Source organism: Cetorhinus maximus, chromosome 5 (genome assembly GCF_964194155.1).
Source record: "Cetorhinus maximus chromosome 5, sCetMax3.hap1.1, whole genome shotgun sequence".
NCBI classification, from domain to species: Eukaryota; Metazoa; Chordata; class Chondrichthyes; order Lamniformes; family Cetorhinidae; genus Cetorhinus; species Cetorhinus maximus.
In genome coordinates this window covers 70383734-70410014 of record NC_135883.1, presented here as the reverse complement: position 1 = coordinate 70410014, position 26281 = coordinate 70383734, and the positions used below count along the sequence as shown (strand labels likewise).

Here is a 26281-nt window from a genome sequence, read left to right as displayed (position 1 = left end):
CACTGATACCAACGCCCATCCAGGACCCTCCGCCCCTTCCCTTCCCATCCCTCTGACCCCCTCCTGTCTTCGAATCCCAGCCCTTACCGTGTGCTCGCCATACCCCCTGACCTTCCCCTCTCTGATGCTCAGTTTCATACTCTTACACCCTCACCTCAATGAATTCCAGGCTTGGCACGATGCTGAACTCTTCTTCCGCTGCCTTCGTCTCCATGCTCACTACTTTGGGCAGGAGTCCTCCCCCCGTTCAACTGATCCTTTCACCCGCCTCCAGTACTCCAGCTCCACCTGGACCCTTCCCTCTGGCCTCTTACCTGCCCTTGATCTTTCCATTGAGGACTGTCGGTGTGACATCAGCCATCTCAATTTCTCTGCTCCTCTCACCCACTCTAACCTGCTCCTTCTGAACTTGCCGCACTCCGTTCTCTCAGGTCCAACCCTGACTTTGTTATCAAACCTGCCAACAAAGGTGGTGCTGTTGTCGTCTGGCGTACTGGCCTGTACCTCGCAGAGGCTGAGCACCAACTCTCAGACACTTCCCCCTACCCCCACCTGGACCATGACCCCACCACTGAAGATCAAGCCATTGTTTCCAGGACGGTCACAGACTTCATCTCCTCTGGAGATCTTCCCTCAATAGCTTCCAACCTCAGTCTCCCAACCTCGGACAGCCCGCTTCTACCTCCTCCCCAAAATCCACAAACAGGGCTGTCCCGGTAGACCGATCGTGTTAGCCTGTTCCTGCCCCACAGAACTCATTTCTTCCTATCTTGACTCCGTTCTCTCTCCCCTTGTCCAGTCTCTTCCCACCTACATCCATGAATCCTCTGATGCCCTACACCATATCAACCATTTCCAGCTCCCTGGCCCTAACCACCTCCTCTTCACCATGGACGTCCAATCCCTCTACACCTCCATCCCCCACCAGGAAGGTCTGAGGGCTCTCCACTTCTTCCTTGAACAGAGGCCCAAACAATCCTCATCCACCACCACTTTCTTCCATCTGACTGAACTTGTTCTCTCACTGAACAATTTCTCCAAATAAAACGTGTGGCTATAGGTACCCACATGGGCCCCAGTTACGCCTGTCTCTTTATGGGGTATGTGGAACATTCCTTGCTCCAGTCCTACTCTGGGCCCCTTCTACAACTCTTTTTTCAGTACATCAATGACTATTTCTGTGCCGCTTCACGCGCTCATCTGGAGCTGTAAAAATTTATCAATTTTGCTTCCAATTTCCATCCCTCCATCACTTTCACATGGTCCATCTCTGACACTTCCCTTCCCTTCCTTGACCTCTCTGTCTCCATTTCTGGTGATAGACAGTCCACCAATATTCATTATAAGTCCACCGACTCCCACAGCTACCTCAACTACAGCTCCTCACACCCTGCTTCCTGTAAGGACTCCATCCCATTCTCTCAGTTCCTTTGCCTCCGTCGCATCTGTTCCGATGATGCCACTTTCCAAAATGGCGCTTCTGGCATGTCTTCCTTCTTCCTTAACTGAGATTTCCCACCCACTGTCGTTGACAGGGCCCTCAAGTGTGTCTGACCCATCTCCCACACCTTTGCCCTCACACCTTCCTCTCCCTCCCAGAACCATGATAGGGTTCCCCTTGTCCTCACTTTTCACCCCACCAGCCTCCACATTCAAAGGACTATTTCTGCCAACTCCGGGATGATGCCACCACCAAACACATCTTCCCTTCACCCTCCCCGTCGGCATCCCATAGGGACCATTCCTTCCGGAACACCCTGGTTCACTCCTCCATCACCCCCAATACCTCAACCCCATCCAATGGCGCCTTCCCATGCAATCGCAGGAGGTGCAATACCTGCCCCTTTACTTCCCTCCTCCTCACCGACCAAGGGCCCAAACACTCCTTTCAAGTGAAGCAGCGCTTCACTTCCACTTCCCTCAATTTGGTCTACTGCATTCGCTGCTCCCAATGCGGTCTCCTCTACATTGGAGAGACCAAATGCAGACTGGGTGACCGCTTTGCAGAACACCTTTGGTCTGTCCACAAGCATGACCCAGACCTTCCTGGCGCTTGCCATTTCAACACGCCATCCTGCTCTCATGCCCACATGTCCATCCTTGGCCTGCTGCAATGTTCCAGCGAAGCTCAATGCAAACTGGAGGAACAGCACCTCATCTTCCAATTAGGCACTTTACAGCCTTCCTGACTTAACACTGAGTTCAACAACTTCAGGCCATGGACTCCTCCACCCTCACCTCTTTTTGATACCCTTTTTTCAATATTCATTTTTATTCTTTTAAATTTAAATTTTTACTCATTTCCATTTTTATTCATTGTTTTATCCCCACCTTTTAGCCTATTTTCGATCTTTTTTCCCACCACTGTCCTCTCCCCCACACCCCACCCCCATTGGGGCCATGTGTCACTTGCTCATCCTGCTTTCTACTCTTAATGTCACCATTAGCACCTCCTTTAGCCAGTACGACCGCCATTAACACCCCTTTGACCTTTTGTTTATGACATCTTTTGCAATCTCTCCTTTGCCTCCACCTATCGCTGGCCTAGAATCTTGTATGTTACAATGAAATCGCCTCTCATTTTTCTAATCTCCAGGGAATATAGGCTCAATTTACTCAGTCTCTCATCATAGGATAACCATCTCCCTTCCTCCAGCTAAACAATGGGAACACTGAAGCCAACATCTTTGTCACCACCACAAACTCTGTACCCTTGACACTGGTTCCATGATTCTTCCCTGAGCACTGTCTCAGCATGAAACAGATTGTTTCCAACCTCATCATCCTATTCAACTCCAAACTGAGCTACAAATCAGATTTCCTCTCCAAAACAAAGTCCATCTATTTCCACCTCCATAACGGCACCAGTCCATCAGCTGCAGGAACACTCATCCAAGTCTTTGTCATCCCCAAACTTGACTATTCCTCTCTTCTACCCTCTGTAAATTTCAATCCATCCAAAACTCTGTTGCTTATATTCCTGCCCTAAGTCCTACTCACTTACCATCCATATATTTGATGACCTTCATTGAACCCCAGTTTCCCGAATACCTCAAATTTAAAATCATTATCCTTATTTTTAAATCCATTCATGGACTTGCTACTTCACAACACTGTAACCTCCAGCTCTACAATCTATCCACTCTGAAATCTTGGGGCAGGATTTTCGGGTCACGGGCGGGCGCGATCAGATGGCTGGGAGTGCCCGGGAAACAGCCCACCTTGTGCAATTGGCCCCTGACTGCAATTTCACACTGGCTGGCCAATTAACAGCCAGCCAGTGTGAAAGGTACACTTAGAAGCTTAGGTGTGCGCAGGAGGAGGGCAAGCGCAAAATTCTGCACATGCGCGGGGGAGCACGCACTGAAAGCTCCTCGAAGGCAGGGACCAGCCTCAGGGAGCTGAAGAATTTTAAAATCAAAATTAAAGATTTTGAAAATCTGAAAAAAATGTCCCCACATACAACTCACTCAGATGAACAGGAACATAATAAAAATTGTGTCAAAACATTTTTATTTTTTAAAATTAACCCGCCCATGGATGAGGTTTCCTGAAAAGTCTAAAGGCTGCCTGGCCAATTCACCCGCCCGCCAACTACAATGTTGGATGGGCAGCAAAAAATACATTTTAATTAAACAATTAATGGCCTTAATAAGCCTCTTAATTGTCGGCAGGCATGCTGCAGACTCTCGCTTGCGCCCGCAGACCGAAATGTTGCGCAAGTGCACAATGACGTCAGGATGCTTGCCCAATGTCATTGCATGCTATTTCACACTCCGGTGTGTCAGGCACGTGCCCGCATGCCGAGCGGAAAATCTTGCCATTGATTTTGTTACCCTTGGACTTGTGCATCCCCCACATTCTGCCCCACCACTGGCAGCCATGCCTTTAGCAGTCTAGGTTTCATTCTTTAGAATTCCCTCCCTAAACCTCTCCATCTCCCTGTACATCTTTAAGACTCTCCTTAAAATCCCTCTCTTGACATAAATTTTCATCACCTTTCCTAATATCTTCATTGGTTGGGATTCTAGTTACACCCTGTGAAACTCTATAGAAGTGCAATAAAACCAAAATTCACAAGCATGAAATTCCTGGTAGACGCATTGTTTTAGCCCGTTCCTGCCCACTGCACTTATTTCTTCCTATCTCGACTTTTTCTCCCCTTGTCCAGTCTCTCCCAACCTACATCTGTAACTCTTCTGATGCCCTACATTTCAACACTTTCCAGTTTCCTGGCCCTAATCACCTCCTCTTCCCCGTGGACATCCAATCTCTCTACATCTCCATCCCCCATCAAAGGTCTGAGGACCTTCCACTTCTTCCTTGATCAAAGGTCCAACAGTCCCATCTACCATCCTCCTCTGCCTGGCTGACCTTGTTCTCTCATTGAACAACTTCTCCTTTAGCTTATCTCACTTCCTCCAAATAAAAGGTGTTGCTATGGGTACACGCATAGGTCCTAGCTATGCATGTCTTTTTGTAGGATATGTGGAAAATTTCATGTTTCTGTCCTACTGAGGCCCCTTCCTCAACTCTTTTTCCGGTGCCATTTCCTGCTCTCACCCAGAACTGGAAAACTTCATCAGCTTTGCTTCCAATTTCCTCCCTTCCCTCACCTTTACACGGTCCATCTCTGACTCTTCACTTCTCTTCACCAACTTCTCTGTCGCCATTTTTAGGGATAGGCTGTCAACTAATAGTCACCATAAGCCCATTGAATCCCATAGCTACTTCAATTACACTTCCTCACATCCTACTTCCTATGAGGACTCCATTCCATTCTCCCAGTTTCTCCAATGCATCTGTTCTGATCATGCAACATTCCACAATAGTGCTTCTGATATGTCATCTTTTCTCCTCAACTGAGGATTGCCACTTCATCATGGTTAACAGAGCCCTCAACCGTGTCCAACCCATTTCCCATTTCAGCTCTCACCCCTTCCTCTACCTCCCAGAACTGCAATAGGGTTCCCCTTATCCTCGCCTTCCATCCCATCAGCCCTCAACAGATCACCCTCTGCCATTCCTGCCACTTCCTGTGTGATGCCACCACCAAACATTTTTTCCTGTCAGCATTCCCAAGGGACCATTTCCCCCACAATACACACTGGTCCACTCCTCTATTACCCCCAACAGCTGGACCCCATCCCATGCAAATGCAGAAGATGTAATACTTGCCCTTTTACCCCCTCTCTACTCACCGTCCAAGGCCCCGAGCACTCCTTCCAGTGAAGCAGGGCTTTGTGTGTACTTCTTTCATTTTAGTATACTGTGTTCACTGCTCACAATGCAGTCTCCTCTACAATGGGGAAGACCAAATGCAGATTGGGTGACCGCTTTGCGGAACACCTCCACTCAGTTCATAAGCATGAACACGAGCTTCAGATTGCCTGCTATTTCAATTCTCCGGCTTGTTTTCACGCAGACATCTACATCCCTGGCCTGCTGCAGTGTTCCAATGAAGTTCAGCACAAGCTCATAGAATAGCTTTCGATTAGGTCCCTTACAGCCTTCCGGACTCAACATTGAGTTCAACAATTTCAGACTGTAAACTCGTCTCCATTTCCACCACCATTTTGTTTTTTGTGTACATGCCAGACTTAATCTTGTTTTTCAAATTTTTCCTTTCAGACACAGCTGTTCACTATTCTGCCATTCACACCACTCTGGGCAAATCTTTTGTTTCTTTACTACAAACATTACCACTCACTTTGCTTTTTGTACTGTGAAATCCAGTATCATTTAATCTCTTCTGCCCTCTATCTACTCTGCCTAATCATTTATTCTTCCACACCCTCCCCCCAATTTTACTTGCACAAGGCATTTACATTTCTATCTTCCTTCAGTTTCGAAGAAAGGTCCTTGAACTATTAATTGTTTCTCTTTTCACAGATGCTACCAGTCCTGCTGAGTATTTCTTGCATTTTCTGTTTTTATTTCAGATTTCCAGTATCTGCAATATTTTGCTTCTGATATACAAGTGCAAGTTGTTGTTGTTACTAAATCTGCATTTCTTATAATAGACTTGCTTTATGAAATATAACTTTGTTGAACAGGAAAAAAAGACGCTAAGCTGCATTCAAATATAAAAAAATTAACCACAGCTTGTGGGGATCAAGTTAACTGATAGTAAAATGCTTTCCAAATTTAAGCCTTGGTGCAGACGAGGCAAGGCAAATCAAAATTAAGCAATCAATCTATGTAGCACTGCAATACTTATTAAATAATATTTTTTATCAGCAGTGGTAGAAGCCTCAGACAAGGTCCCCTGTCCACCACCTTTCTTGCTGAAAGCAAGCAAGAAAGAAGAAAATCAAACTAACGTACAAAATTAGATCATGAACATGAATATTTTGCTATTGTGGAGGTTTTTATTTAAGGCAAAGCAGTATTTTGATAATATTTAACTGTGTGCATAAAGAACAAAAAGTTAGTTCATTTCAAGAAAGCAAACTTGTAGTAAATATTTAATCTAACTGTAACTTAAAAGCATCACCTTTTTTCTGTCCTGCTCAGCAGAATAACCATCCATAGAACTTCCTCCCAGAGACACATTTTGTAAGGAATCGAAGAGAGGCTTGGCCAGATCAGAATCAACAATACCAGAATGAACAAGTAGATCTCGCATTTCAGTCAATATCTCATCCACAGAGAGATCCTGGGATTTAAGGAATGGAAAATTTAAATTTCATTTATAACATTCGCATTCTTGCAGCACACAAATACTATTAATAAACTCTGGAATTCCCTCCCTATACTCTCCACTACCTTTAAGATGCTCCTTAAAACTAACCTCTTTGGCCAAACTTTTGGTCACCTGTATTACCATCTCCTTCTGTGATCTGCTGACACATTTTTGTTTTTATTAACGCTTGTGAAACACCTTGTGATGTTTTACTACATTGAAGGCACAATATAAATGCAACTTATTGCCGTTGCTCCTAGAAATCTTATCTAGCAGTTGCATTAACAACATCCATGAACTGGTCAGTGTCATCCTGAAACAAAGACGGCAGTAAAGGTGAGTAACAAAATAGTTTATTTGTGTGCATTGTGGTTAATGAGTCATTTGGTCAATGCCTGTGTTGTCTTCTCATTGGTTAAGACTTTTAGTCTCTGGTTTACTCTTTTGAACTCATTATTTATAACTGCTTGGTGAGTTGGTAAAGTTGGTATCCAAAGGGTATTAAACATTCAGATCACCACTAAAAACAAAGGGAGAGCTTGAGAGTTTTTTTTGGTGCAGAATGCCCTACCAGAAACAGTGGTGGGAAAAGAATCCATACTAGCTCTTATGAGGGAAATGGATAAATCTTCGTGATGGGCTGAGGAATGGGAATGAAGTGTTGGTGCAAGTAAATCGAGCCAAATGGCTTTCTCTCTGCTGTACAATTTGATGATTCCACATTAGTTCATCAATTTTATTATATTACTCCTAAATATGTCCTTCCCCAAAAGTTTGTTTCCTGACATTCCAATAAAAATTTGGGATATAAAAACTTCAAACTTGCATTCTCAAAAAGGTTTAATATCGTAAAAATCCAAAGGTGCTTCACTGAGAACAAAAAGAAGCAGGTCAGTAGTAGAAGAATTAGGACAGATAACAAAGTATGCCCAAGAAACAGGTTTTGAGCAGGAGGCTTTTGAAGGCGAGAAGAGAAGGCGGAGAAGTTTAAGAAGAGTGTAGGGACAAAGAGACAATCCACAAAAAAACTGGGTCTACATATCTGGTGCCAGGGTTAGGAAATAGGATTTAGGAGTGTTAGCACCAAGAGTGGACTCAGACACCAATCTTCTGGAATTAGAGCTAAAATATTAACACCACAAAAATCGTTTTAAAGGGATTTAGTTTCTTGTCTTTCAGTTATATGCATATTCTGGTTTTACAAACTCAAAGGCTAGTAATCAAATTATATTGATTCCTCAACTCAACACTGGGTTACGGTTAAGCTCAATTATACACAGAGCCATGAGAATATAATGTAGAGAAATGTAACCCTGGTAGCCTTTGGGCTCCATCTTGTTAGCTTCTAGACCCTTCAAGAGGGGTGAGGGGGAATAAATTACTTTCTCCATTACTTTCTCTGCTTTAATAGGCTCCTCATTACTGCTGATATCTAACAAATCTTTTTTGACCACAAGACTTGATGCTGAATGTGAGTCAATTTCCAATTCCTTTTGAGTTTCATCCTGAGTAAACATATTAATTTTGTTTTCTTTTATGTTGTCTTTCCTTGAGCTGGAGGTCTGCTTAATGAGGACTGTCATCAGTTTACGACAGACAGCTCATACAACCAACAGGGTAGTAGGGGACCATCTCCCAGGTCTCTACTAATGCCAGAAGTTGTTGAGAGGAGTGCAACTGTGACCTAAGAATCATTCCACTGACATAAACCCCACAGTAAGACAGGTGAGGACTTGGAGATTGAAATTATGGACCCACAGCCCAACATACTGGGTTGCATGTTGGCATATTATCATGCTGCCAGGACACAAGAAAAATCATTGAAAAACATACCTGTGGAGAAGGTTCCAAATCAGTTTTCCTAGAAGTGTGGAGACAGATGGCTAATGAAGCTTCCAACAGCCTGATGCTCTGGAGCGCCCAATCCTCCTCTGTTGTACTTTGTTCCTGCTCCACAGCATCCCAATCTTTTGGCATCTCATCACCTTGTAGAACAACACTCTCTTCATCCAACTGGTCTCCAAATACTGTTGCTTTTTGAATATTTTCAGGCTCTGGCTTAATAGACTCCTCACTACTGCTGATATCTGACAACTCTTTTTTAGCCACCAGACTTGATGCTGAACGTGAATCAATTTCCAATTCCTTTTGAGTTTCACCCTGAGTAAACGTGTTACTTTTGTTTTCTTTTACGTTGTCTTTCCTTGAGCTGGAGATCTGCTGAATAATGATTCTCATCAGTTTACGACAGACCCCCAGGCCACCAAGTTTATGGAACTGTTTCTGGAATACTATGTTTTTCAAGTAGATCCAGCGACACACAGACCACACATCGGCTGCTCGTCTGATCTGCTCTTTCGAAGGCAAAACAACACTGTCTGGTGATAAGTGAGGAAGCATGTTACCCAGAGGTTCACTGGCTGTGCTATCATAGCCTGAGGTGTCTTCAGAATCATTCACAGAGTCATGATCAGATTCAGGCTCTTGACTAACACACAGAAATGCAACACAAAGGAACAAATTTATCACATTTAAGTGGGTGTCGATGATTTTAGCCTTCTTCTTCTTGGGGTATGATTCTTTCAGAACAGCGTAAAACTTACTTAAACTTTGCTGCATCTCACTTTTATGCAATGCTGTAAGTTGGCTACTTGGAGTGTCATTGGGATCCAAAGCAGAGTTCTCTGCATCAGTCTCTTCACCTTGCATTCCTGCATCTAGCTGTTGATCCCCAAGGCACAGGATTAAGGTTTCAAAAACCTTTAGTGCATAGGATCTAACTGAGTCTAGATAAATCAACTCAGTCATCTGATTTAATCCGCTGCAGCTGAAAAAGAGGTCTCTGACTATCCTGTGGAAAACAAGCACACATTTCCTTTATGCAAAACAAACTGTTCTAAGAGAAAAATAATTCAAACTCAAATTTAGATCATTCCGTCATATTGTGTTTAAAACAGAAAATGCTGTAAATATATGAACATTTAAATATGATTTGATTGTGGCCTCATCTCCACTTTCCTGTATACCCACTATACCCTTTGGCTCCCCTGTCAATTCAAAAGTCCATCTAATTCAGTCTTTAAAACATTCAATGACTCACCTCCACTGCTCTCTGTGGAAGAGGATTCCACAGACAACGACCCTCAGAGAAAAATAATTCTCATCTGTCTTAAATAGGAGACACTATATTAAACACTGTCCCCTGGTTCTAGTCTCTCTCACAAGGGGAAACATCCTCTCAGCATCCACCCTGTCAATTGTTCTCAGGATCTCATATGCTCCAGTAAGATCACCTCTCATTCTTCTAAACGCTAATGGATACAGGCCCAACCTGTCCAGCCTTTCCTCGTAAGATAGCCCCCTCATCCCAGGAATCAGTCAAGTAAACCTTCTCTGAACTGCTTCTGATGCCATTATATCCTTCTTCAAGTAAGGAGACCAAAACTGTACATAGTACTCCAGATGTGGTCTCACCAATACCCTATATAATTGTAGCAAAACATCCCTTTTATATTCCATTCCCCCTGCAATAAACAAAAACATTCCATTTGCCTTTCTAATTACTTGCTCTACCTGCATACTAACTTCTGTGATTCATGTGCCAGGACATCCAGATCCCTCTGTACTGCAGAGTTTTGCAATCTTTCACCATTTAAATAATATGCTGCTTTACTATTCTTCCTGCCAAAGTGGGTGAGTTCACATATTCCCACATTATATTCCATCTGCCAAATTTTTAACTCATTTAACCTATCCAAATCCCTTTGTAGACTCTATGTACTCCTCACAATTTACTTTCCTATCTATCTTTGAGTCATCAGCAAATTTAGCAACCATACATTCGTCCCTTCATCCAAGTTATTTATATGTAAATGGTTGTGGCCCAAGCACTGGTCCTTATGGCACTCCACTGGTTCCAGCTTGCCAACCCAAAAAAGACCCATTTATCCCTATTCTTTGTTTCCTGTCAGCCAACCAATCCTCTATCTATGATAATACGTTTCCCCTACACCACGAGCTCTTATTTTGTGTAATATATTGGGGGTCCAACAGTATTTGAAAAAAGAAAAAGCAGGTTGAAGTTTCTGGAGTAAAATGAAGAGTGTCTGACAAAATGCAATCCTCTGCCTAGCATTTTTGGTTTATACTATCATTTCAATATGATATCTCTGAAGTTAAAACAAACAAGGTTCAATTAAATGAATGTCCCAATCTGACTGATAAACTTCAGTAAAACAAACAGCGTAATTTGTCTCTGATTCAGAGCTCAAAAAGCTACTGCTGTTCTTAGATGTGGGGATATCCCAATTCATACCAAGTGTTTGAAACAAAGTAATGTGCTCTCAGGAAGAGCCAAAACCATTCAATTTAAATCCTATGCATCTCTTAAATTACATGCTTCACTGGCAGCTGCATCTGAATTTGAGAGATAAAATTTTGATTTTCTACGTACAAGTCAAACATCTAAGAAATTGGATGATATACATCATGCAGGTTTTCACCAATTCAACTATATTCTGAAATCAAAGGGAGATAGAGTGCTCTTTGAAATTAGTAACAAACACCCACAAAGTTATGGTCAAGGACTTTTCTTAGGTCCAGTTTCAGTATTTGGCTATTAAGTCATTTTCTGCATCCCAGTCGGAATAACTAGTTTCTGGGTATTTTATTGTAAACTTAGTGCTTGCCATTACTACTATTGAACTACATACTTGTTATTAATAAATCAGCGTAGCAGTTCAAAGTTCAAGCCATGATCTAATGAGCATTTAATTTCTACCACTTTCCAAAGTGGGCACAAGATCTATCCAACAAGCCAAAATAATGCAACCAAAGTTTGTTTATGCTCTTGGCTCATCCCAATCACCCAGATATGTGGTGTGTAAAGGCACACTCCAGTTTATAGGGAGCGTAAGCTTACTTACAGAAGTAGTCGTTGGTGCCAATTATGAGGCATGTATCAGAGGTAAAACACCAAAAAAGTAAGAGGCTCTACACTTGAAACTGTATTTTCCCATTCCAAGTACTCTCAACTGTCAGTGTTTTCTATTGTTAATTCAGATGTCCAGTATTTGCAATCTCTTTACACAATAGCTTTAAATTATAGCAGAAAAAAGTGATTTTAAGACTAATAACATACATTACGTCCCCTTCAAATGACAGATACCACAAATAAATATTAGCAATTATTACACACCATAAACAATAATAATATCAGCAATGACTTTGTTCATCTAGATTCAGTGTTTCATACTGTCAGATCAAATAGAATGTTGAACCCATATAAAGTGAAGTGTAGATTTTCCTCTCAGTTTATGACTTTCAGAGTGGCAGTGGGTAAAAAAAAAACAACATAGGTCAAATTTAAAGAAACAGGACAATTAAAGGAGTTTCATACTAAAAGGTAAATATCTTGAAAGCATTTGAGAAGCCACAGAATGCATCACAACCCATTATTGCAAAGGCTAATGGAGTACAGCACTCAGAAAAGATGGACAAAAATGAAGAGTGTGAAAACCCTCGAAACACAGACATGAATTTGTGAGCAAGCAACAGAGCAGCTCTGTTTGATGGCTGCTATCATCCTGGTGCCGCAAGGGGCTGCAAAGTGGCTACAAAGTGAGCTGCCTTCTGGGCCACTGCGCTGTACGATTCCCATAGGTCGGCAGCGTAGCAAGCAGTAACAGAGCAAGGTAGGCACGTTTCAGACCACATTGTTATTGTGCCTGTTTTATGCCACACTGCGCCTGCAGGTAGTTTTGCTGTAGATGACAGCGCTACTGACCCAGTCTCTAAGATGACAATTTGCCTTTGAAGGAAGCATCCAGCATTACAGTTAGTTAGGCATTTACATATTGCAGTGGTGCCCATTAGGAGTGTGATGAATCAGCATCCGTGGGAAACAGAAATGACCACGTTCAAAATATTTTCACCTCTGCCCGCAGATGCGTGTATTAGGATATCAGCAGTGGGTATAGAGCACCTGTAGTGCAGACTGGTCTGTCTGGCATCACTTTGTAGGATATTTTCTTTCCCTAAATCTATCTAATAGGAGATTCCCATGGGAAAATACATATGTACCAGGACTGAAATTGTGGGGCGGGGGCAGTGCCAGGGGGGGACGCGGAGGATTGGGAGTGGGGGGAGATATAAATAATTTACATTAATTAGCGCCATAACTCACAAATACCAATAGGATAATGAAACAAAAATGATTCAATTACTTCCATCCTATCAGCATGGGCTATATTTAAAGCTAGCTCTCAGAAGTAATATTAAATCCAATAGGGAAATAAAGAGAAATTTTGTTACTTGGAGAGTGGTTACAATGTGGAAGTCATCACAACAGGAAGTGGTTGAAGAAAATAGCTCAGATGCTTCCAAAAGGAAACTAAACCAGTGCATGAGAGAAAAGGAAATAGAAAAATATGTTCTAAGGTAAAATGAGGTAGATGGAATGGGAGAAGACTTGGAATACAAACCCAAGTCACAGATCAATAGGTGCCCGTTTGACCGAATAGCCTGTTTCTATGCTACAAATCGCAAGTAATTCTATAGCACAGTGGTTCAGCAGCTACATATTCAGTTCTATTCTGAAATTAAATTATCTTTCTTTCTTCCTTGCCCTATCCCACTTGGTAAGATATGTTCTCCCTCCCTTCTGAAAGTGCAAGAAGTTAAACATTTTCCACCTTATTCGCCAACTGCTGGCAGGAAGTGAGAATGTGTGGACCTGGTCATTCTTTGATTTTCCCATTTCTCTCCAAATGGCACTGTCTAGCCTTTAGCACCTGCTCTGGCAACTACACTGAACATAGGAAGTAGAAGCAGGAGTAGGCCATTCGGCCCCTCAAGCCTACTCTGCCATTCAACTGGATCAGGACTGATCTTCTACTTGAATGCCATTTTCCTGCACTATCCACATATCCCTAATATCTAGGAATCTATCGATCTCTGTCTTGAATATGCTCAATGACTAAGCCTCCACAGCCCTCTGGGGTAGAGAACTCCAAACGTTCACCATCCTTTGAGTGAAGAAATTCCATCTCATATCAGTCCTAAATGGCCTATCACTTATTCTGAGACTGTCTCTCCTGGTTCTAGACCCATCCCCAGCCAGGGGAAACATCCCTCCTGCATCTACCCTGTCAATCCCTGTAACAATTTTGTACACTTCAATGAGATCCCTCTCATTCTTCTAAACTCTAGAGAATATCAGCCCAATCCCCTCAATCTCTCCTCATAAGACAATCCCGCCATCTCAGGGATCAGTCTGGTGAACGTACTTTGAACTCCCTCAATGGCAAGCATATCCTTCCTCAGGTAAGGTGACCAAAACTGTACACAATACTCCAGGTGCGGTATCAACAGGGCTCTGTACCATTGCAGCAAGACTTTTTTACTCCTGTACTCAAACTCCCTTGCAATAAAAGCTAACATACCATTTGCCTTCCTAATTGCTTGTCGCACCTGCATGTTAGCTTACATAAGGACATAAGCAGGAGTAGGCCATTTAGCCCTTTGGGCCAATTCTGCCATTCAATGAAATCATGGTAGATCTTCTACTTTAACACCATTTTCCTGCACTATCCCCATATCTCTTGATGTTTTTAATATCTAGAAATCAGTTGATCTCAGTCTTGAATATACCCAAGGATTGAACCTCCACAGTCCTCTGGGACAAAGAATTCCAAAGATTCACCATCCTCCAGGTGAAGAAATTCCTCTTCATCTCGGTTCTAAATGACCTGCCCCTTACTCTGAGGCTGTATTCCCTGGTTCTAGACACCTCAGCTAGGCAAAATATCCTTCCTGCATATACCCTGTTGAGCCCTGTTAAGAATTTTGTATGTTTGAATGAGATCACCTCTCATTCTTCTAAACTCCAGAGAATAAAGGCCCAATCTATTTAATCGTTCCCCATAGGACCATCGCCCCAATCCCATGTATTAATTTAGTGAACTTTTGTTGCACTCCCTCTGTGGCAAGTATATCTTGCCTTAGGTAAGGGGACCAAAACTGCACACAATACTCCAGGTGCGATCTCACCAAGGCTCTGTACTCCTATACTCAAATCCTCTTGCAATAAAGGCCAACATACCATTTGCCTTCTTAATTGCTTGCTGCATGTTAGCTTTTAGTGACTCATGAAAACTCAAGGTCAACACTTGCAGCCTCTCACCATTTAAGCAATACTCTATCTTTGATCTTCCTGCCAAAATGGATAATCTCACATTTCTCCACATTGTATTCCATCTGCCAAATTTTTGTTGATTCGTTTAGCCCCTCCCAATCCCCTTGAAGCATCTTTGCATTCTCCTCACCACTCACAATTCCACCTAGTTTTGTGTCATCTGCAAACTTGAAAATATTACGTTTATACCCCACATCCAAATCATTTTTATCAATAGATTGTGAATAAGTGGGGCCCAAGCACTGATCCTTGCAGTAGTCACAACCTGTCAACCTGAAAATAACCCATTTATTCCTACTCTCTGTTTTCTGTCTGTTAACTAGTTTTCAACCCATGCCAGCATATCCCTCCCAATTCCATGTGTTCTAATTTTGTTTTCTAACCTCTTGTGTGAGACATTACCAAAAACTTTCCAAAAATCTAAATGTATCACATCCACCGTTTCTCCCTTAGATATTCTGTTGGTTACATCCTCAAAGAACTCCAACAGGTTTGTTAAACATGATTTCCTGTTTATAAATCCATGTTGACTCTGCCCAGTCCTACCATTATTTTCTAAGTGCCCAGATACAACATCAAGATCATCATCTTGGGTTCAAGAATTCAAGAAGACTTCCTCATACATCTGTGGCACAGAATAGGAGTGTATCAAAAATGAATGTGCATTTCTATAGTGCTATGCACAATCTCAGGACTTCCCAAAGCACCTTTTCAGCCAACTAAGTACTTTTCGAATGTAGTCACTGTAGCAATGTAGGAAATGCTGCCAGTAAATTGCATACAGCAAGGTGCTACAAACAGCAATGAGATAAAGACTAGATAATCTATTTCCGGTGTTGGTTGAGGGATAAACATTGGCCAGGACGCTTGGGGAACTCCCTTGCATTTCTTCAAATACTCCCATGAATCTTTTACATCTACCTGAAGTTTTACGTTTCCTTGGTTTAACGTGTCATCTAAAAGACCACATGCCTAATAGAGCAGCACTCTCTCAAAATTGCACTGGAGCGTCCACCTGAATTTTGTACTTGGAATGGGAACCTGAAATAATGACTGACTGCTTCAGAGGCAAGAATGCTACATCTGGGCTAAGGTGCATCAATTCATTACATCAGAGATTTACTTTAAATTTACTCCTTCCATTTTTGTTACATCTAATTGCTTATTAAAATGAAACTGTGGCCTGTCACTTTAAAATAGAACAAAATACAAGAGATATAGTGCTTTACTCACCTGGATTTAAAGAGTGAAGGCAATGTGTGCAGGTGAAGCTGAAGGACATCCTGAGTCAAACATTTGTTGTGGTAGCTGCACACTTCGGTAGAGGCTGTCGCTAATCCTAGTTGCTGTGTACGATGAGATAGCTCTACTCCTCTTTGAAGCACAGTATTAAAAATATGAGTGTAAAGCTGCCATTTAACCACTGCATTGCCTTTTTGGATTAGGTGGCATATATGGCTAGCAACTAGCAAACTCAGCTGTGTATCATCAATGAAGAGAAGATCATGGTAGGCTTCCAAAGCCTCCCAAGTCCACAACATTTCCCTGGATCCTCCACTTGGCAGAATACCATCTGCTCTGTAAATGGGGTTGGCAAGATTGGATGAGGAACCAATGTCTGTGAGGCCTCCATGTAGAATCTCTGCAATATCAGGTACCTGGCTACTATCAATGGTGCAAATGTTACAACTCACTTGTTTCAATCTCTCTGAAACCTCCTCACCCCCAAGCTGCTCAAGGATAAATTTACTCAGAATATTCAAGATGTGCTGCTGACAATTTTTTAAAGTTTGCGATTTTATGGCATAAAGCATGGGGCCAATGATGGATCTTGGGTCCATACAACAACAAATTCCCACAGTATGCATGCCTGATAAAATTTGGACACAAGTGCTGCTTAAGCAAACTTCTTGAAGCAAGTGCAGACACTGGTGGGCACACACTGCAATGCAGCAACAGCGGTCAGGATAGCAAACTTCACCATCTAATGTCTCCTCAAAAGGATTTTTGGATTGCTGATTTTTGAATGCTGCAACTGGGAGACCAGACAGATCTCTGTGGTGGTGCATGAACTGAGAATACTCACATCGCCTGTGCCGCTTGCGTATACAAACCGACTGGTGGAGTTGTTCTGATTTCACTTTCTTGACAATGCTAATTATTTTCATGACACTACTTATTAAGGATTTGATATGCTCTGCTGCCTCAATAGACTTGGGTTCATCTTTTGTAACCAACTTTTCCATCTGAAGCACTGTGCCTTCAAACAACTCAAAGCCATGATGTTGTGTAAACTCGTGAACGAGGTCCATGGCCTGACTGAAGAAGAAGGGATTGGAGGATGCTGTTTGTAGGGTACAGATTAAGATTTGCAAAACCACTTCAAGTAACTCTGGCACAAGTAGTACTTCATGACGAGATCTTGAGAAAGAAAAATCTTCACTGAGTTCCTGGAAAGTCTTCTTTGGACGTGGGACGAAGGGATCTGGGCGCTTATCAATACAGTTCTTAATCTTCAGTGTCACCCTCAACAAGTCTGCAATATTCCTCCTTAGTGTATCTGGCATGTTACCTCTGCAATTTATGTCAACTGACATGAGGTGTAGCACAGTTCGTAAAAGCATCCTTTGCACAAGGGCTGCTGGCTCTGGCGTCCATCCTGCAGCAACTTCCTCAGTATCAGATACATCACCATTGCAGCAGTCTCCAAATCCTGACAAAAACTCTGTCAATGTGGGAACAACGCTCGCTGCTAATGCTGGATTGTGATTTAAGGCCATGTCAAACTTGCAAACTTTTTCCAACAGAGATAACAAAACGTGACAGAGATCAAATGGAGTATTTTCCATTTTACTTAACATGGATGACTCCAAATCTACTTCTTGAAGTGGAGCGGCAGTGCATTCTAAACTTAAGCTATTCTGTACAACTTCTCCGACTTTTAAAGATGGAAAAAAACTGTCCTTAGAAGAGCTATAGTCCTCTCTTGATTGGCATGATACAAAAGGCTGCAAAGTTTGTTGTCGTCTTTGTCTGATCATGACTGAACTCTTGTCATCTGAATTGACTTCAGAGTCAGATGTGGAAAGTGGAGTTTTCCTGGCATCCCTCAAAGAGTAGCGGTGAGTGTTTCTACGTTGTCTCTTGGTTTTCCAGTTGCTGGTGTTACATCGTGATGGTACCTGAGCGTATAAAACTGAGCTTCCGTATGGGATGTGAGCCGTTTTATCCTGAGGAGATTTGGTTGCAGAATACTTGGTCTCTTTGGTAAACAAAAGGTGTTCTAGTGCAGGTAGGTTATAATCTAAGAAACAGAAAAACATTATGAATATTGTACAAAATGCTCCAACATCATATTTAGTTATCAAGAAAAAATATTAGCACAAACAAAGTTACTATACAGAACTAGCAAGGAAACAAGGAATTAGGAACTAATTTTTACACATTTTTTGAATTGTACAAGTCCTAAATTTACTGATATGCAGCTTGCAAGCAACCATGACTATAATTGTTGAATGATACTAGCAATTAGGCTCTACAAGGAATTGCTGTGTGATTCTGCACAGAAGAAGAAATGAAAAGTTGTTCATCTGTGGCAGGCTCCTTCTTATACTATGGACAGCTGTAAACATTTTTTTGCAAATAAGTCGTATTGGTTTTCACCTTTTCCTTTCTTCATAGAAGCTAAGCAGTGTTTTGTATAATCTAAAATAAAAACAGAAAATGCTGGAAAAACTCAGCAAGTCTGGCAGCATCTGTGGAGAGAGAAACAGATTAACGTTTCGAGTCTAATATAACTCCTCTTCTGAACACAGTTTTATTTTGCATAATCTAATTGTGCTCATGATAAAACTGTGCAACAGTAATTACAAATGTTAAACATATTTTTAAATGAAATATGGTTTTCTGTAACCTCTGACCTATTGTGTCATTTTCCATAAAATTTTAATCTTACCTTTTTTGATGAGTTGCCTACCTTGTAGGATGTTTGCCATTAAAAATAAATAGCTGGATTATATCACATCTAATTGCACATTTCAGATTTTTCTGAAAGAACTTCATGTACAACATTTAATACAGTGACTGTGGTTAAGTAAGTAAGAAGGATGGTTATTTTGTACATAGCAAGGTCTTAAAAACATGAGAAACAGGAGTTGTTTTTGGTAATGCTGATTGAGTGGGGGGGTATGTTGACCAGGGTACTGGTGGTAGCTGGGAGAACACTACTGATTTTCATCCAAAAGTATAAAGAAAATTTTAACATTCATCTAAAGGGACTTTCTGTTTAACATCTCACTGAATGACAGCATCGAACCAGCTCCTTAAAACTCTTCAAATTCTTATCTTGATCCACATAGGCCTCACAGTCTGGAATTTGCTGCCTAAGCCTCCACCTCTGTCTCCTCCTTTAAGATCCTCTTAAAAAGCCACCTCTTTGATGAAGCTTTTGGTTAATCTGGCCAATATCATCTCTTCTTTCAGCACCCAATTATCTCTGATCACACCTCTGTGAAGGACATTGCATTTTCCTACATTAAAAGAGCCATATAGGAGACTGGGTGAACTGCGTAGATGGAGACAGAAACTAAGAGGGGCAGATTAGAGAAGTGGGCAAGGCTATAGCAGATGGAGTTCAATCACTACTGTCATGGCCAAGAAGAAAAAAAATCTAGAAGAAATTTGTTTCTCATCCACATTCCTTGGTTAAATTCTGTTTGCTTAAAAAAAAGGACAAACAACTGGACTGATAAATGGCTACAGCTGACCACATGATTGTAGTTCTGAAAGTTTCAGAGTAGTTTAAAAATGAACAAAGGCTAACTCATCAAACTCCTGGAATGTAATACACCTTGCATTGTATAAACATTCTAGTCAAGCCAACACAAAGGATTAGTAGACGAGACATCTGCACCAGCTAGCTTTGGACAAAGGCAGAGCGATTGGGACTCATCTCTAACGTCGTGCTAATGGTTCTGCAGTTACCTGCTCAAAACACAATGGGTTTTAAAAAGGGGGCCTCGTTAGCTGAATGGCTCATTCAAAACCCTGTCACATGACCAAGGCTCGAGTTGTTTGAATTGCTTTAATTATACAACTCTCAGATTCCATTATCAGTCGCTGTTTAACCCCAGAAGAGGTAACAGGATTCCAGGCTATAGCAGCCTGCCTCTGACCTCAGTCTCTCTCAAAGCCTGGTCTCCAAAAATAATCCTGCATTTTGCCTACAAAGTGAACTAATTCCCAGAAGACAAGAATACTTTGCTGCATCTTCACCTGCCTCAGCCTTCAACCAAGCTCCTGGGAAAAAGGCCAGGACTTCGGCCAGACAAAGCCTGTGCCATTAAAATTCTGTGATTCTGTGAAAGAACATTCCTTTGACAGTGACTTACTAGACTCTGGACTCTCATGAAACAATAATTCTTAATTCTTTTTCTGTGGTCTTTGCCCTGTACCTCTTTCTTATTGCCCTTTTGCTGTAATAATGTACTGGGGTTATGTAGCAACACCCCCTCCCAGCGTTTTGAATGTGTGTAAAACAAACTAACCCTCTGATTTTACCCTATCTTCAGTTTGCTGTGGGGTTATTAATAGAGGATTGGATCACTCCAAAACTGAGGAGTAGGGGAAAATACACCACCACTTATGAAGGGGGAATCAAAAATCAGAAACTCCTTTCTGTTTACATATGGGTGGCAAGAGGAGGAATCAGGGCTGTTTTAAATTACACCCACCCTGTCTGTAACACTACAAAATACCTGGAGTAGAAAACTAGGGTGGAATCTAATGAATCTCCAGGGAACGAGAAACGAGGTGGGCAGGGGCACTTATTTGCGTGGGAGGCAAACGGTCAGCTTCCTGACTGCCGGATGAAAGTTGGGCAGTAAGTTGGCGGCAGATTACAAGTGGATCGTGGTTCCCTAAGGCAAGCAGCAGGAACCTATTTGTAATGCATTAGCATGTAGTGCATGTCATAGTTGTTTGGTGGTAAAGGACGTGAGTAGTGCTGAAAAAAGACATTTTGACGAAGTTTTTCACCTTGCACTCATCAGGACAATCACAAGAATACCATTGTCAGGGGAAGCAACAACTTTATACTGTATGAGAAGAGGGTGCTGATTGGTGGACATTGATTGGTAGAGGCGTTGCCATGGAGAAAGCACCAGTTAATGGTTAACTACCAAGCATTGTTTGAAAGTTAAACTAGGCAGCTTGACTCCGATTGGTCAAGACATTGCCCTGGAAAACTTGTCACAATTCACCCAGCCATTTGGCCAATTCATGCTGTGCAGAACCGGTCATGGGTAAGATAGGGCGTAAAGGGACATCACTTGTGTGTGTCTTGGGCAGCCCATAGATACGAGGACATGGTGAGCTGTGAGGACAAATCCTGTCATAGATATCAAAGGCAGCTCATCACTCTTACGCAAGTCTAGCAAGAGTTTTTTTTAGCTTACTTTCGAACAAGGCTGTCCGGTCATGTTGAGCGACAAGTCCAGTGGACACGAATTTGGACCTGTCATTAAGAATGTCATGCATTTCAATTATATAGTTACGCTTGTTAAGGATGACTATTCCTGTTCCTTTGTCAGGTTTCCTGACATCTATGTCCATGTTGGTCTTAAGACCTCGCAACGCTGTAAGACATTAGTGTTGCACGTGAAAATCAGATATGACGTTCAGAATCTCACAATATGCATGCGCTAGATCAGCTGGACGTGCTTTCAAATATTCAGCATGTTCAGTACATGGTCAGAGAGACTTGCTACATGTTTAGTGGTGTCGTTAGTTAGTATTCTTGCAATTGTCCTCATGAGTGCGAGGCAAAAAGCTTTGACAAAATGCCTTTTTTCAGCAATAGTGCATCCTCATTAAAACACATGGTTGCCAGGTTAAATTGTACCTTTGCAATTAAGTCAACAGCAAACAAGAAGCATGTGACTTCAAATTCATGAATCATTAAATGAGGCATGCAGCAGGCCAAGTAATCTTCCTGGTGGATTTGGAATGAGTGAGCTGCTTTCCTTGTACGGGGAACTTCGTTGGATCAGGGCAGAGGAGGCTGAGCTGTTGATTTGAGCTCAGGTGGCGGCTTCCCAGGGAGGTTGGGTCATGGCTGACTGTGAAAGGGAGGATGAAGGCTCTCCAGGGAGGTTGGGGCATGGCTATCTGTGGAAGAGAGGGTGATGGCTGTGTATGGAGAGTGGTCAGGTCATGGGAGGGAACTGGACAACAGAGGATAAGTCAATCTCTACCGAAGGCAGCATAAGCATGATAGAGGGGAGATCAAGCGTGATTGAGGGCAGGTCAACAATGAGGCTGGAAGAGTCGAGGATACCGAGGGTACATCCAAGAGTGATAGACGAAGGGTCAAGGATGGAGAGTTGGCAGGTTGAGGATGACAGGGGTAGATCCATGGTGCCAATGGGACAGCTTTAGGTTGACAGACAGTTGATCAAGCATGATGGTGGGTGGCTCTAAGGTCACAGAAAGCAGAACTAGGGTGACGGAGAGAGTGTTGAGTGTCGATGGAGGGATGGTCAAAGGTGAATTGCAGGGTGGTGGCTTGCAGCTCCAGGATCCAAGAATGGTAAATGGGGAAGGGCCATTCAAGCTCAAAATCCTCATCACAGGCAGGCAGAATAATGCTGCTAGCTTGGAAGGAGTGGATCTCTGTCCGGGTACTGTTTAAATATGCCACCTAGGCCTTTGATCATTGTGCTAACGGCATGATTGCATGGCCAGCTGTCCCACCTCTGAGTGGAAATCCCACTCACTTCTGGTCCCACTGTCGGGACACTGCAACAAGATTCTGCATCCAGTTTCTCCTGGTCTCACTCTTTTAAGCATGCCTGATGCTAGCAATTTGTCAATCTCAATGGGCAATGCTGTTGGCTGTGACCCAGCCCTCTATGTGATCAGGTCAGATTAGCCCATGAAAATTTAGTGATGTTTTTCATTGTGAAATGAAGAGGTGACAATGTCGACATCAGGTCAGGTAAGGATTAGCAGAGTAGTAACATGAGAAAAAGTTATTAAAATGTTTATTAAATTGCAGCCCAGTCAGGCTGGGTAACTATTTGTCCTTCCCAAGAGAGTACAATTGTGCTCAAGTAGACACTTTATAGATCTCACTTATGCAGCAACTAGAAATTTAAAATGCTGAGAGTGTGGAGGAAAGAATCTCTGATCTTTAAACATTGAAATTGTGGTCAGGTACATTGTCATGACCATTAAGTGCTTTGCAAATCAGTTGCAATGCCACACTTACCACACCAGATTTAGATTCCATGCAGTATCAAACCAAAGCAATGCAAGACTACCATCTCCAAACACTACTACCACCCAATCCCACCCTGATTCTAGATTTAAACTGCAAGTTTAACATTGGCATGAAGCAGAAGTAATTTTGCACCATCACTGAACTAGCTTTGTAAATATATCCTTAGTTCATGAGATGATTTGCAATAATCCTCAGAGTGCTCCACTGAATAATTACTGCATACTTAGGTGACAGAGGATTAAAACACAAGGGTGATTACATTTATGGTCATAATTCTTATCGTTACTTTTTTGGCAATCATAAGAACAACCCATTTTAGATGGTTGATCTGATTTCAGTATTACGGAATGAGTTTCACATTTGCTAAATCAAAATGGGAAAAACAGAATGCGAACACTCAGCACTGGACATTACTAAATAGTTGGTAATCTAATTAGGAAAATAGTATTGGCTAAGTCCCAAGCCTGGATGTGAAGGATAGAAGAGACTAGGATGCTTAGATAGAGGCTGTTTATTGCCCACTACAGAGCTGATTTCTCCCCTCTAACACACCAGACAGCCAGTGCTACTCTTTCAAGAAACCGATTAAACTAAATTAGGAAAACGAGGGACAAATCAAGAAGCAGCCCCTTAAAGGGATAGACTGCCTCTTCCTTATATACAATTGAGTATAATTAATAAATCAACACCCAGCATCAGTTCGCCTTATTACTTTCAAGTCTTGGGTATTTAACATTCATTAAACAGAACCTATTAGATGCCAACAAATAGTACATAAAACAAAAATAAAAATACCTGGAAAAACTCAGCAGGTCTGGCAGCATCTGCGGAGAGGAACACAGTTAACATTTCAAGTCCGTATGACTCTTCAACAGAACTAAGGAAAAATAGAAAAGAGGTGAAATATAAGCTGGTTTGGTGGTGGGTGGGGGGACACAGGTAGAGCTGGATAGAGGGCCAGTGATAGGTGGAGATTGCCAAAAGATGTCATAGACAAAAGGACAAAGAGGTGTTGAAGGTGGTGATATTATCTAAGGAATGTGCTAATAGGTGACATTAAGAGTAGAAAGCAGGATGAGCAAGCTACAGATAGCCCTAGTGGGGGTGGGGTGGGGGGGGGGGATCGAAATAGGCTAAAAGGTAGAGATAAAACAATGGATGGAAATACATTAAAAAATAATGGAAATAGGTGGGCAAAGAAAAATCTATATAAATTATTGGAAAAAAGGGGAATCGGAAAGGGGGTGGGGATGGAGGAGAGAGTTCATGATCTAAAATTGTTGAACTCAATATTCAGTCCGGAAGGCTGTAAAGTGCCTAGTCGGGAGATGAAGTGCTGTTCCTCCAGTTTGTGTTGAGCTTCACTGGAACAATGCAGTAGGCCAAGGACGGACAGGTGGGCATGAGAGCAGGGTGGAGTGTTGAAATGGCAAGCAACAGGGAGGTCTGGGTCATGCTTGCGGACAGACCAAAGGTGTTCTGCAAAGCGGTTACCCAGTCTGCGTTTGGTCTCTCCAATGTAGAGGAAACCGCATTGGGAGCAGCAAATGCAGTAGACTAAATTGAGGGAAGTGCAAGTGAAATGCTGCTTCACTTGAAAGGAGTGTTTAGGCCCTTGGAAGGTGAGGAGAGGGTAAGTAAAGGGGCAGGTATTGCACCTTCTGCGATTGCATGGGAAGGTGCCGTGGGAGGGGGTTGAGGTGTAGGGGGTGATGGAGGAGTGGACCAGGGTGTCCCGGAGGGAACGATCCCTGCGGAATGCCGCCGGGGTGGTAAAGGGAAAGTGTGTTTGATGGTGGCATCATGCTGGAGTTGGCAGAAATGGCAGAGGATGATCCTTTGAATGCGGAGGCTGGTGGGGTGATAAGTGAGGACAAGGGGGACCCTATCACGGTTCTGGGAGGGAGAGGAAGGTGTGAGGGTGGATGCACGGGAGATGGGCCGGACACGGTTGAGGGCCCTGTCAACCACCATGGGTGGAAAACCTCGGTTGAGGAAGAAGGAAGACATATAAGACATAGTACATAAAAATGGTTTGTGATTTTATAGCTTCCCTATATCTCTATTATTTACTTGGTCTTTGATCCCAGCTCATCTACAACTATGAATCAATCAATCCCAGCCCCCAATCCATTGTTCTTAGCTTTCTCACTCCAATTCCAACCCTAATTTTTGAAACTAAAATCCCTCCCTTCCTATCTACACCAAATGAGCAATTAAACTACACTAAACCGTGTAGTTGTTCTGATCACATGCACATTTTAAATGTTTATGATCAGAGACTGTTCAAGGCTGTACAAGAGGCTGATTTGACCCATACAAAAAATTGATGGCCGGTCACAAATGGAAATCAAAACCTAGCTCCTATGTCCGGGAAATAATCTGACATCTTTAGAAACATGAACTGATTTTTAGCAGCTTGTGTCAAAACTACTTTGGTGGAAGGAGATGAATGGGGTGTAAGAGGAAAATTTAGCCATAGGAATTTTGAACAATTGGTCTCACTGTCAGAGAATTGGGCTCTAAGGGAGTTGCTCGCCTCATATCAAGAAACAGTAAAGGGTGTACCTCTAAACAAAAGTAGACTTACCTAACCTAAAAACAAAACTTGAAGGCTGTCAGTACTATAAATCCTTTTGATATATTTTGGAAATTATACAAGTAGAGGTTTATCTTCTTAAGAAAACAGGAAGGCAGATTATCTGAATGGCTATAAATTGTGAGAGGGGGATGTACAACAAGACCTGGGTGTCCTCGTACACCAGTCACTGAAGTATGCAGGTGCAGCAGGCGATAAAGAAGGCATATGCTATGTTGGCCTTCATAGCGAGAGGATTCAAGTACAGGAGCAGGGATGCCTTGCTGCAATTAAACAGGGCCTTGGTGAGACCACACCTGGAATATTGTGTGCACTTTTGGTCTCCTTATCTGAGGAAGGATGTTCTTGCTATAGAGGGAGTGCAGCGAAGGTTTACCAGACTGATTCCTGGGATGGCGGGACTGACATATGAGGAGAGATGGAGTCGGTTAGGATTATATTCGCTGGAGTTCAGAAGAATGAGGGGGGATCTCATAGAAACCTACAAAATTCTAACAGGACTAGACAGGGTAGATGCAGGAA

The 26281-nt window shown here is 42.4% G+C and overlaps 1 protein-coding gene across 4 annotated transcripts in view; it reads right to left on the bottom strand.

Moving 5' to 3' along the window:
• The window catches only part of lyst (lysosomal trafficking regulator), a 491836-nt gene that overhangs the window by 331594 nt on the left and 133961 nt on the right, over window positions 1-26281 (bottom strand). For all 4 annotated transcript variants that reach the window (XR_013576613.1, XM_078541985.1, XM_078541986.1 and 1 more), the window contains exons 5-7: window positions 16113-18183; window positions 8519-9536; window positions 6497-6658 (exon numbers count right to left, since the gene is read on the bottom strand). Coding sequence is in view for 3 of the 4 variants with exons in the window: in XM_078541985.1 (XP_078398111.1) it covers window positions 6497-6658; window positions 8519-9536; window positions 16113-18183 (3251 nt within the window). In the remaining variant the exon portion in view is untranslated. The remainder of the gene's footprint in view (window positions 1-6496; window positions 6659-8518; window positions 9537-16112; window positions 18184-26281) is intronic.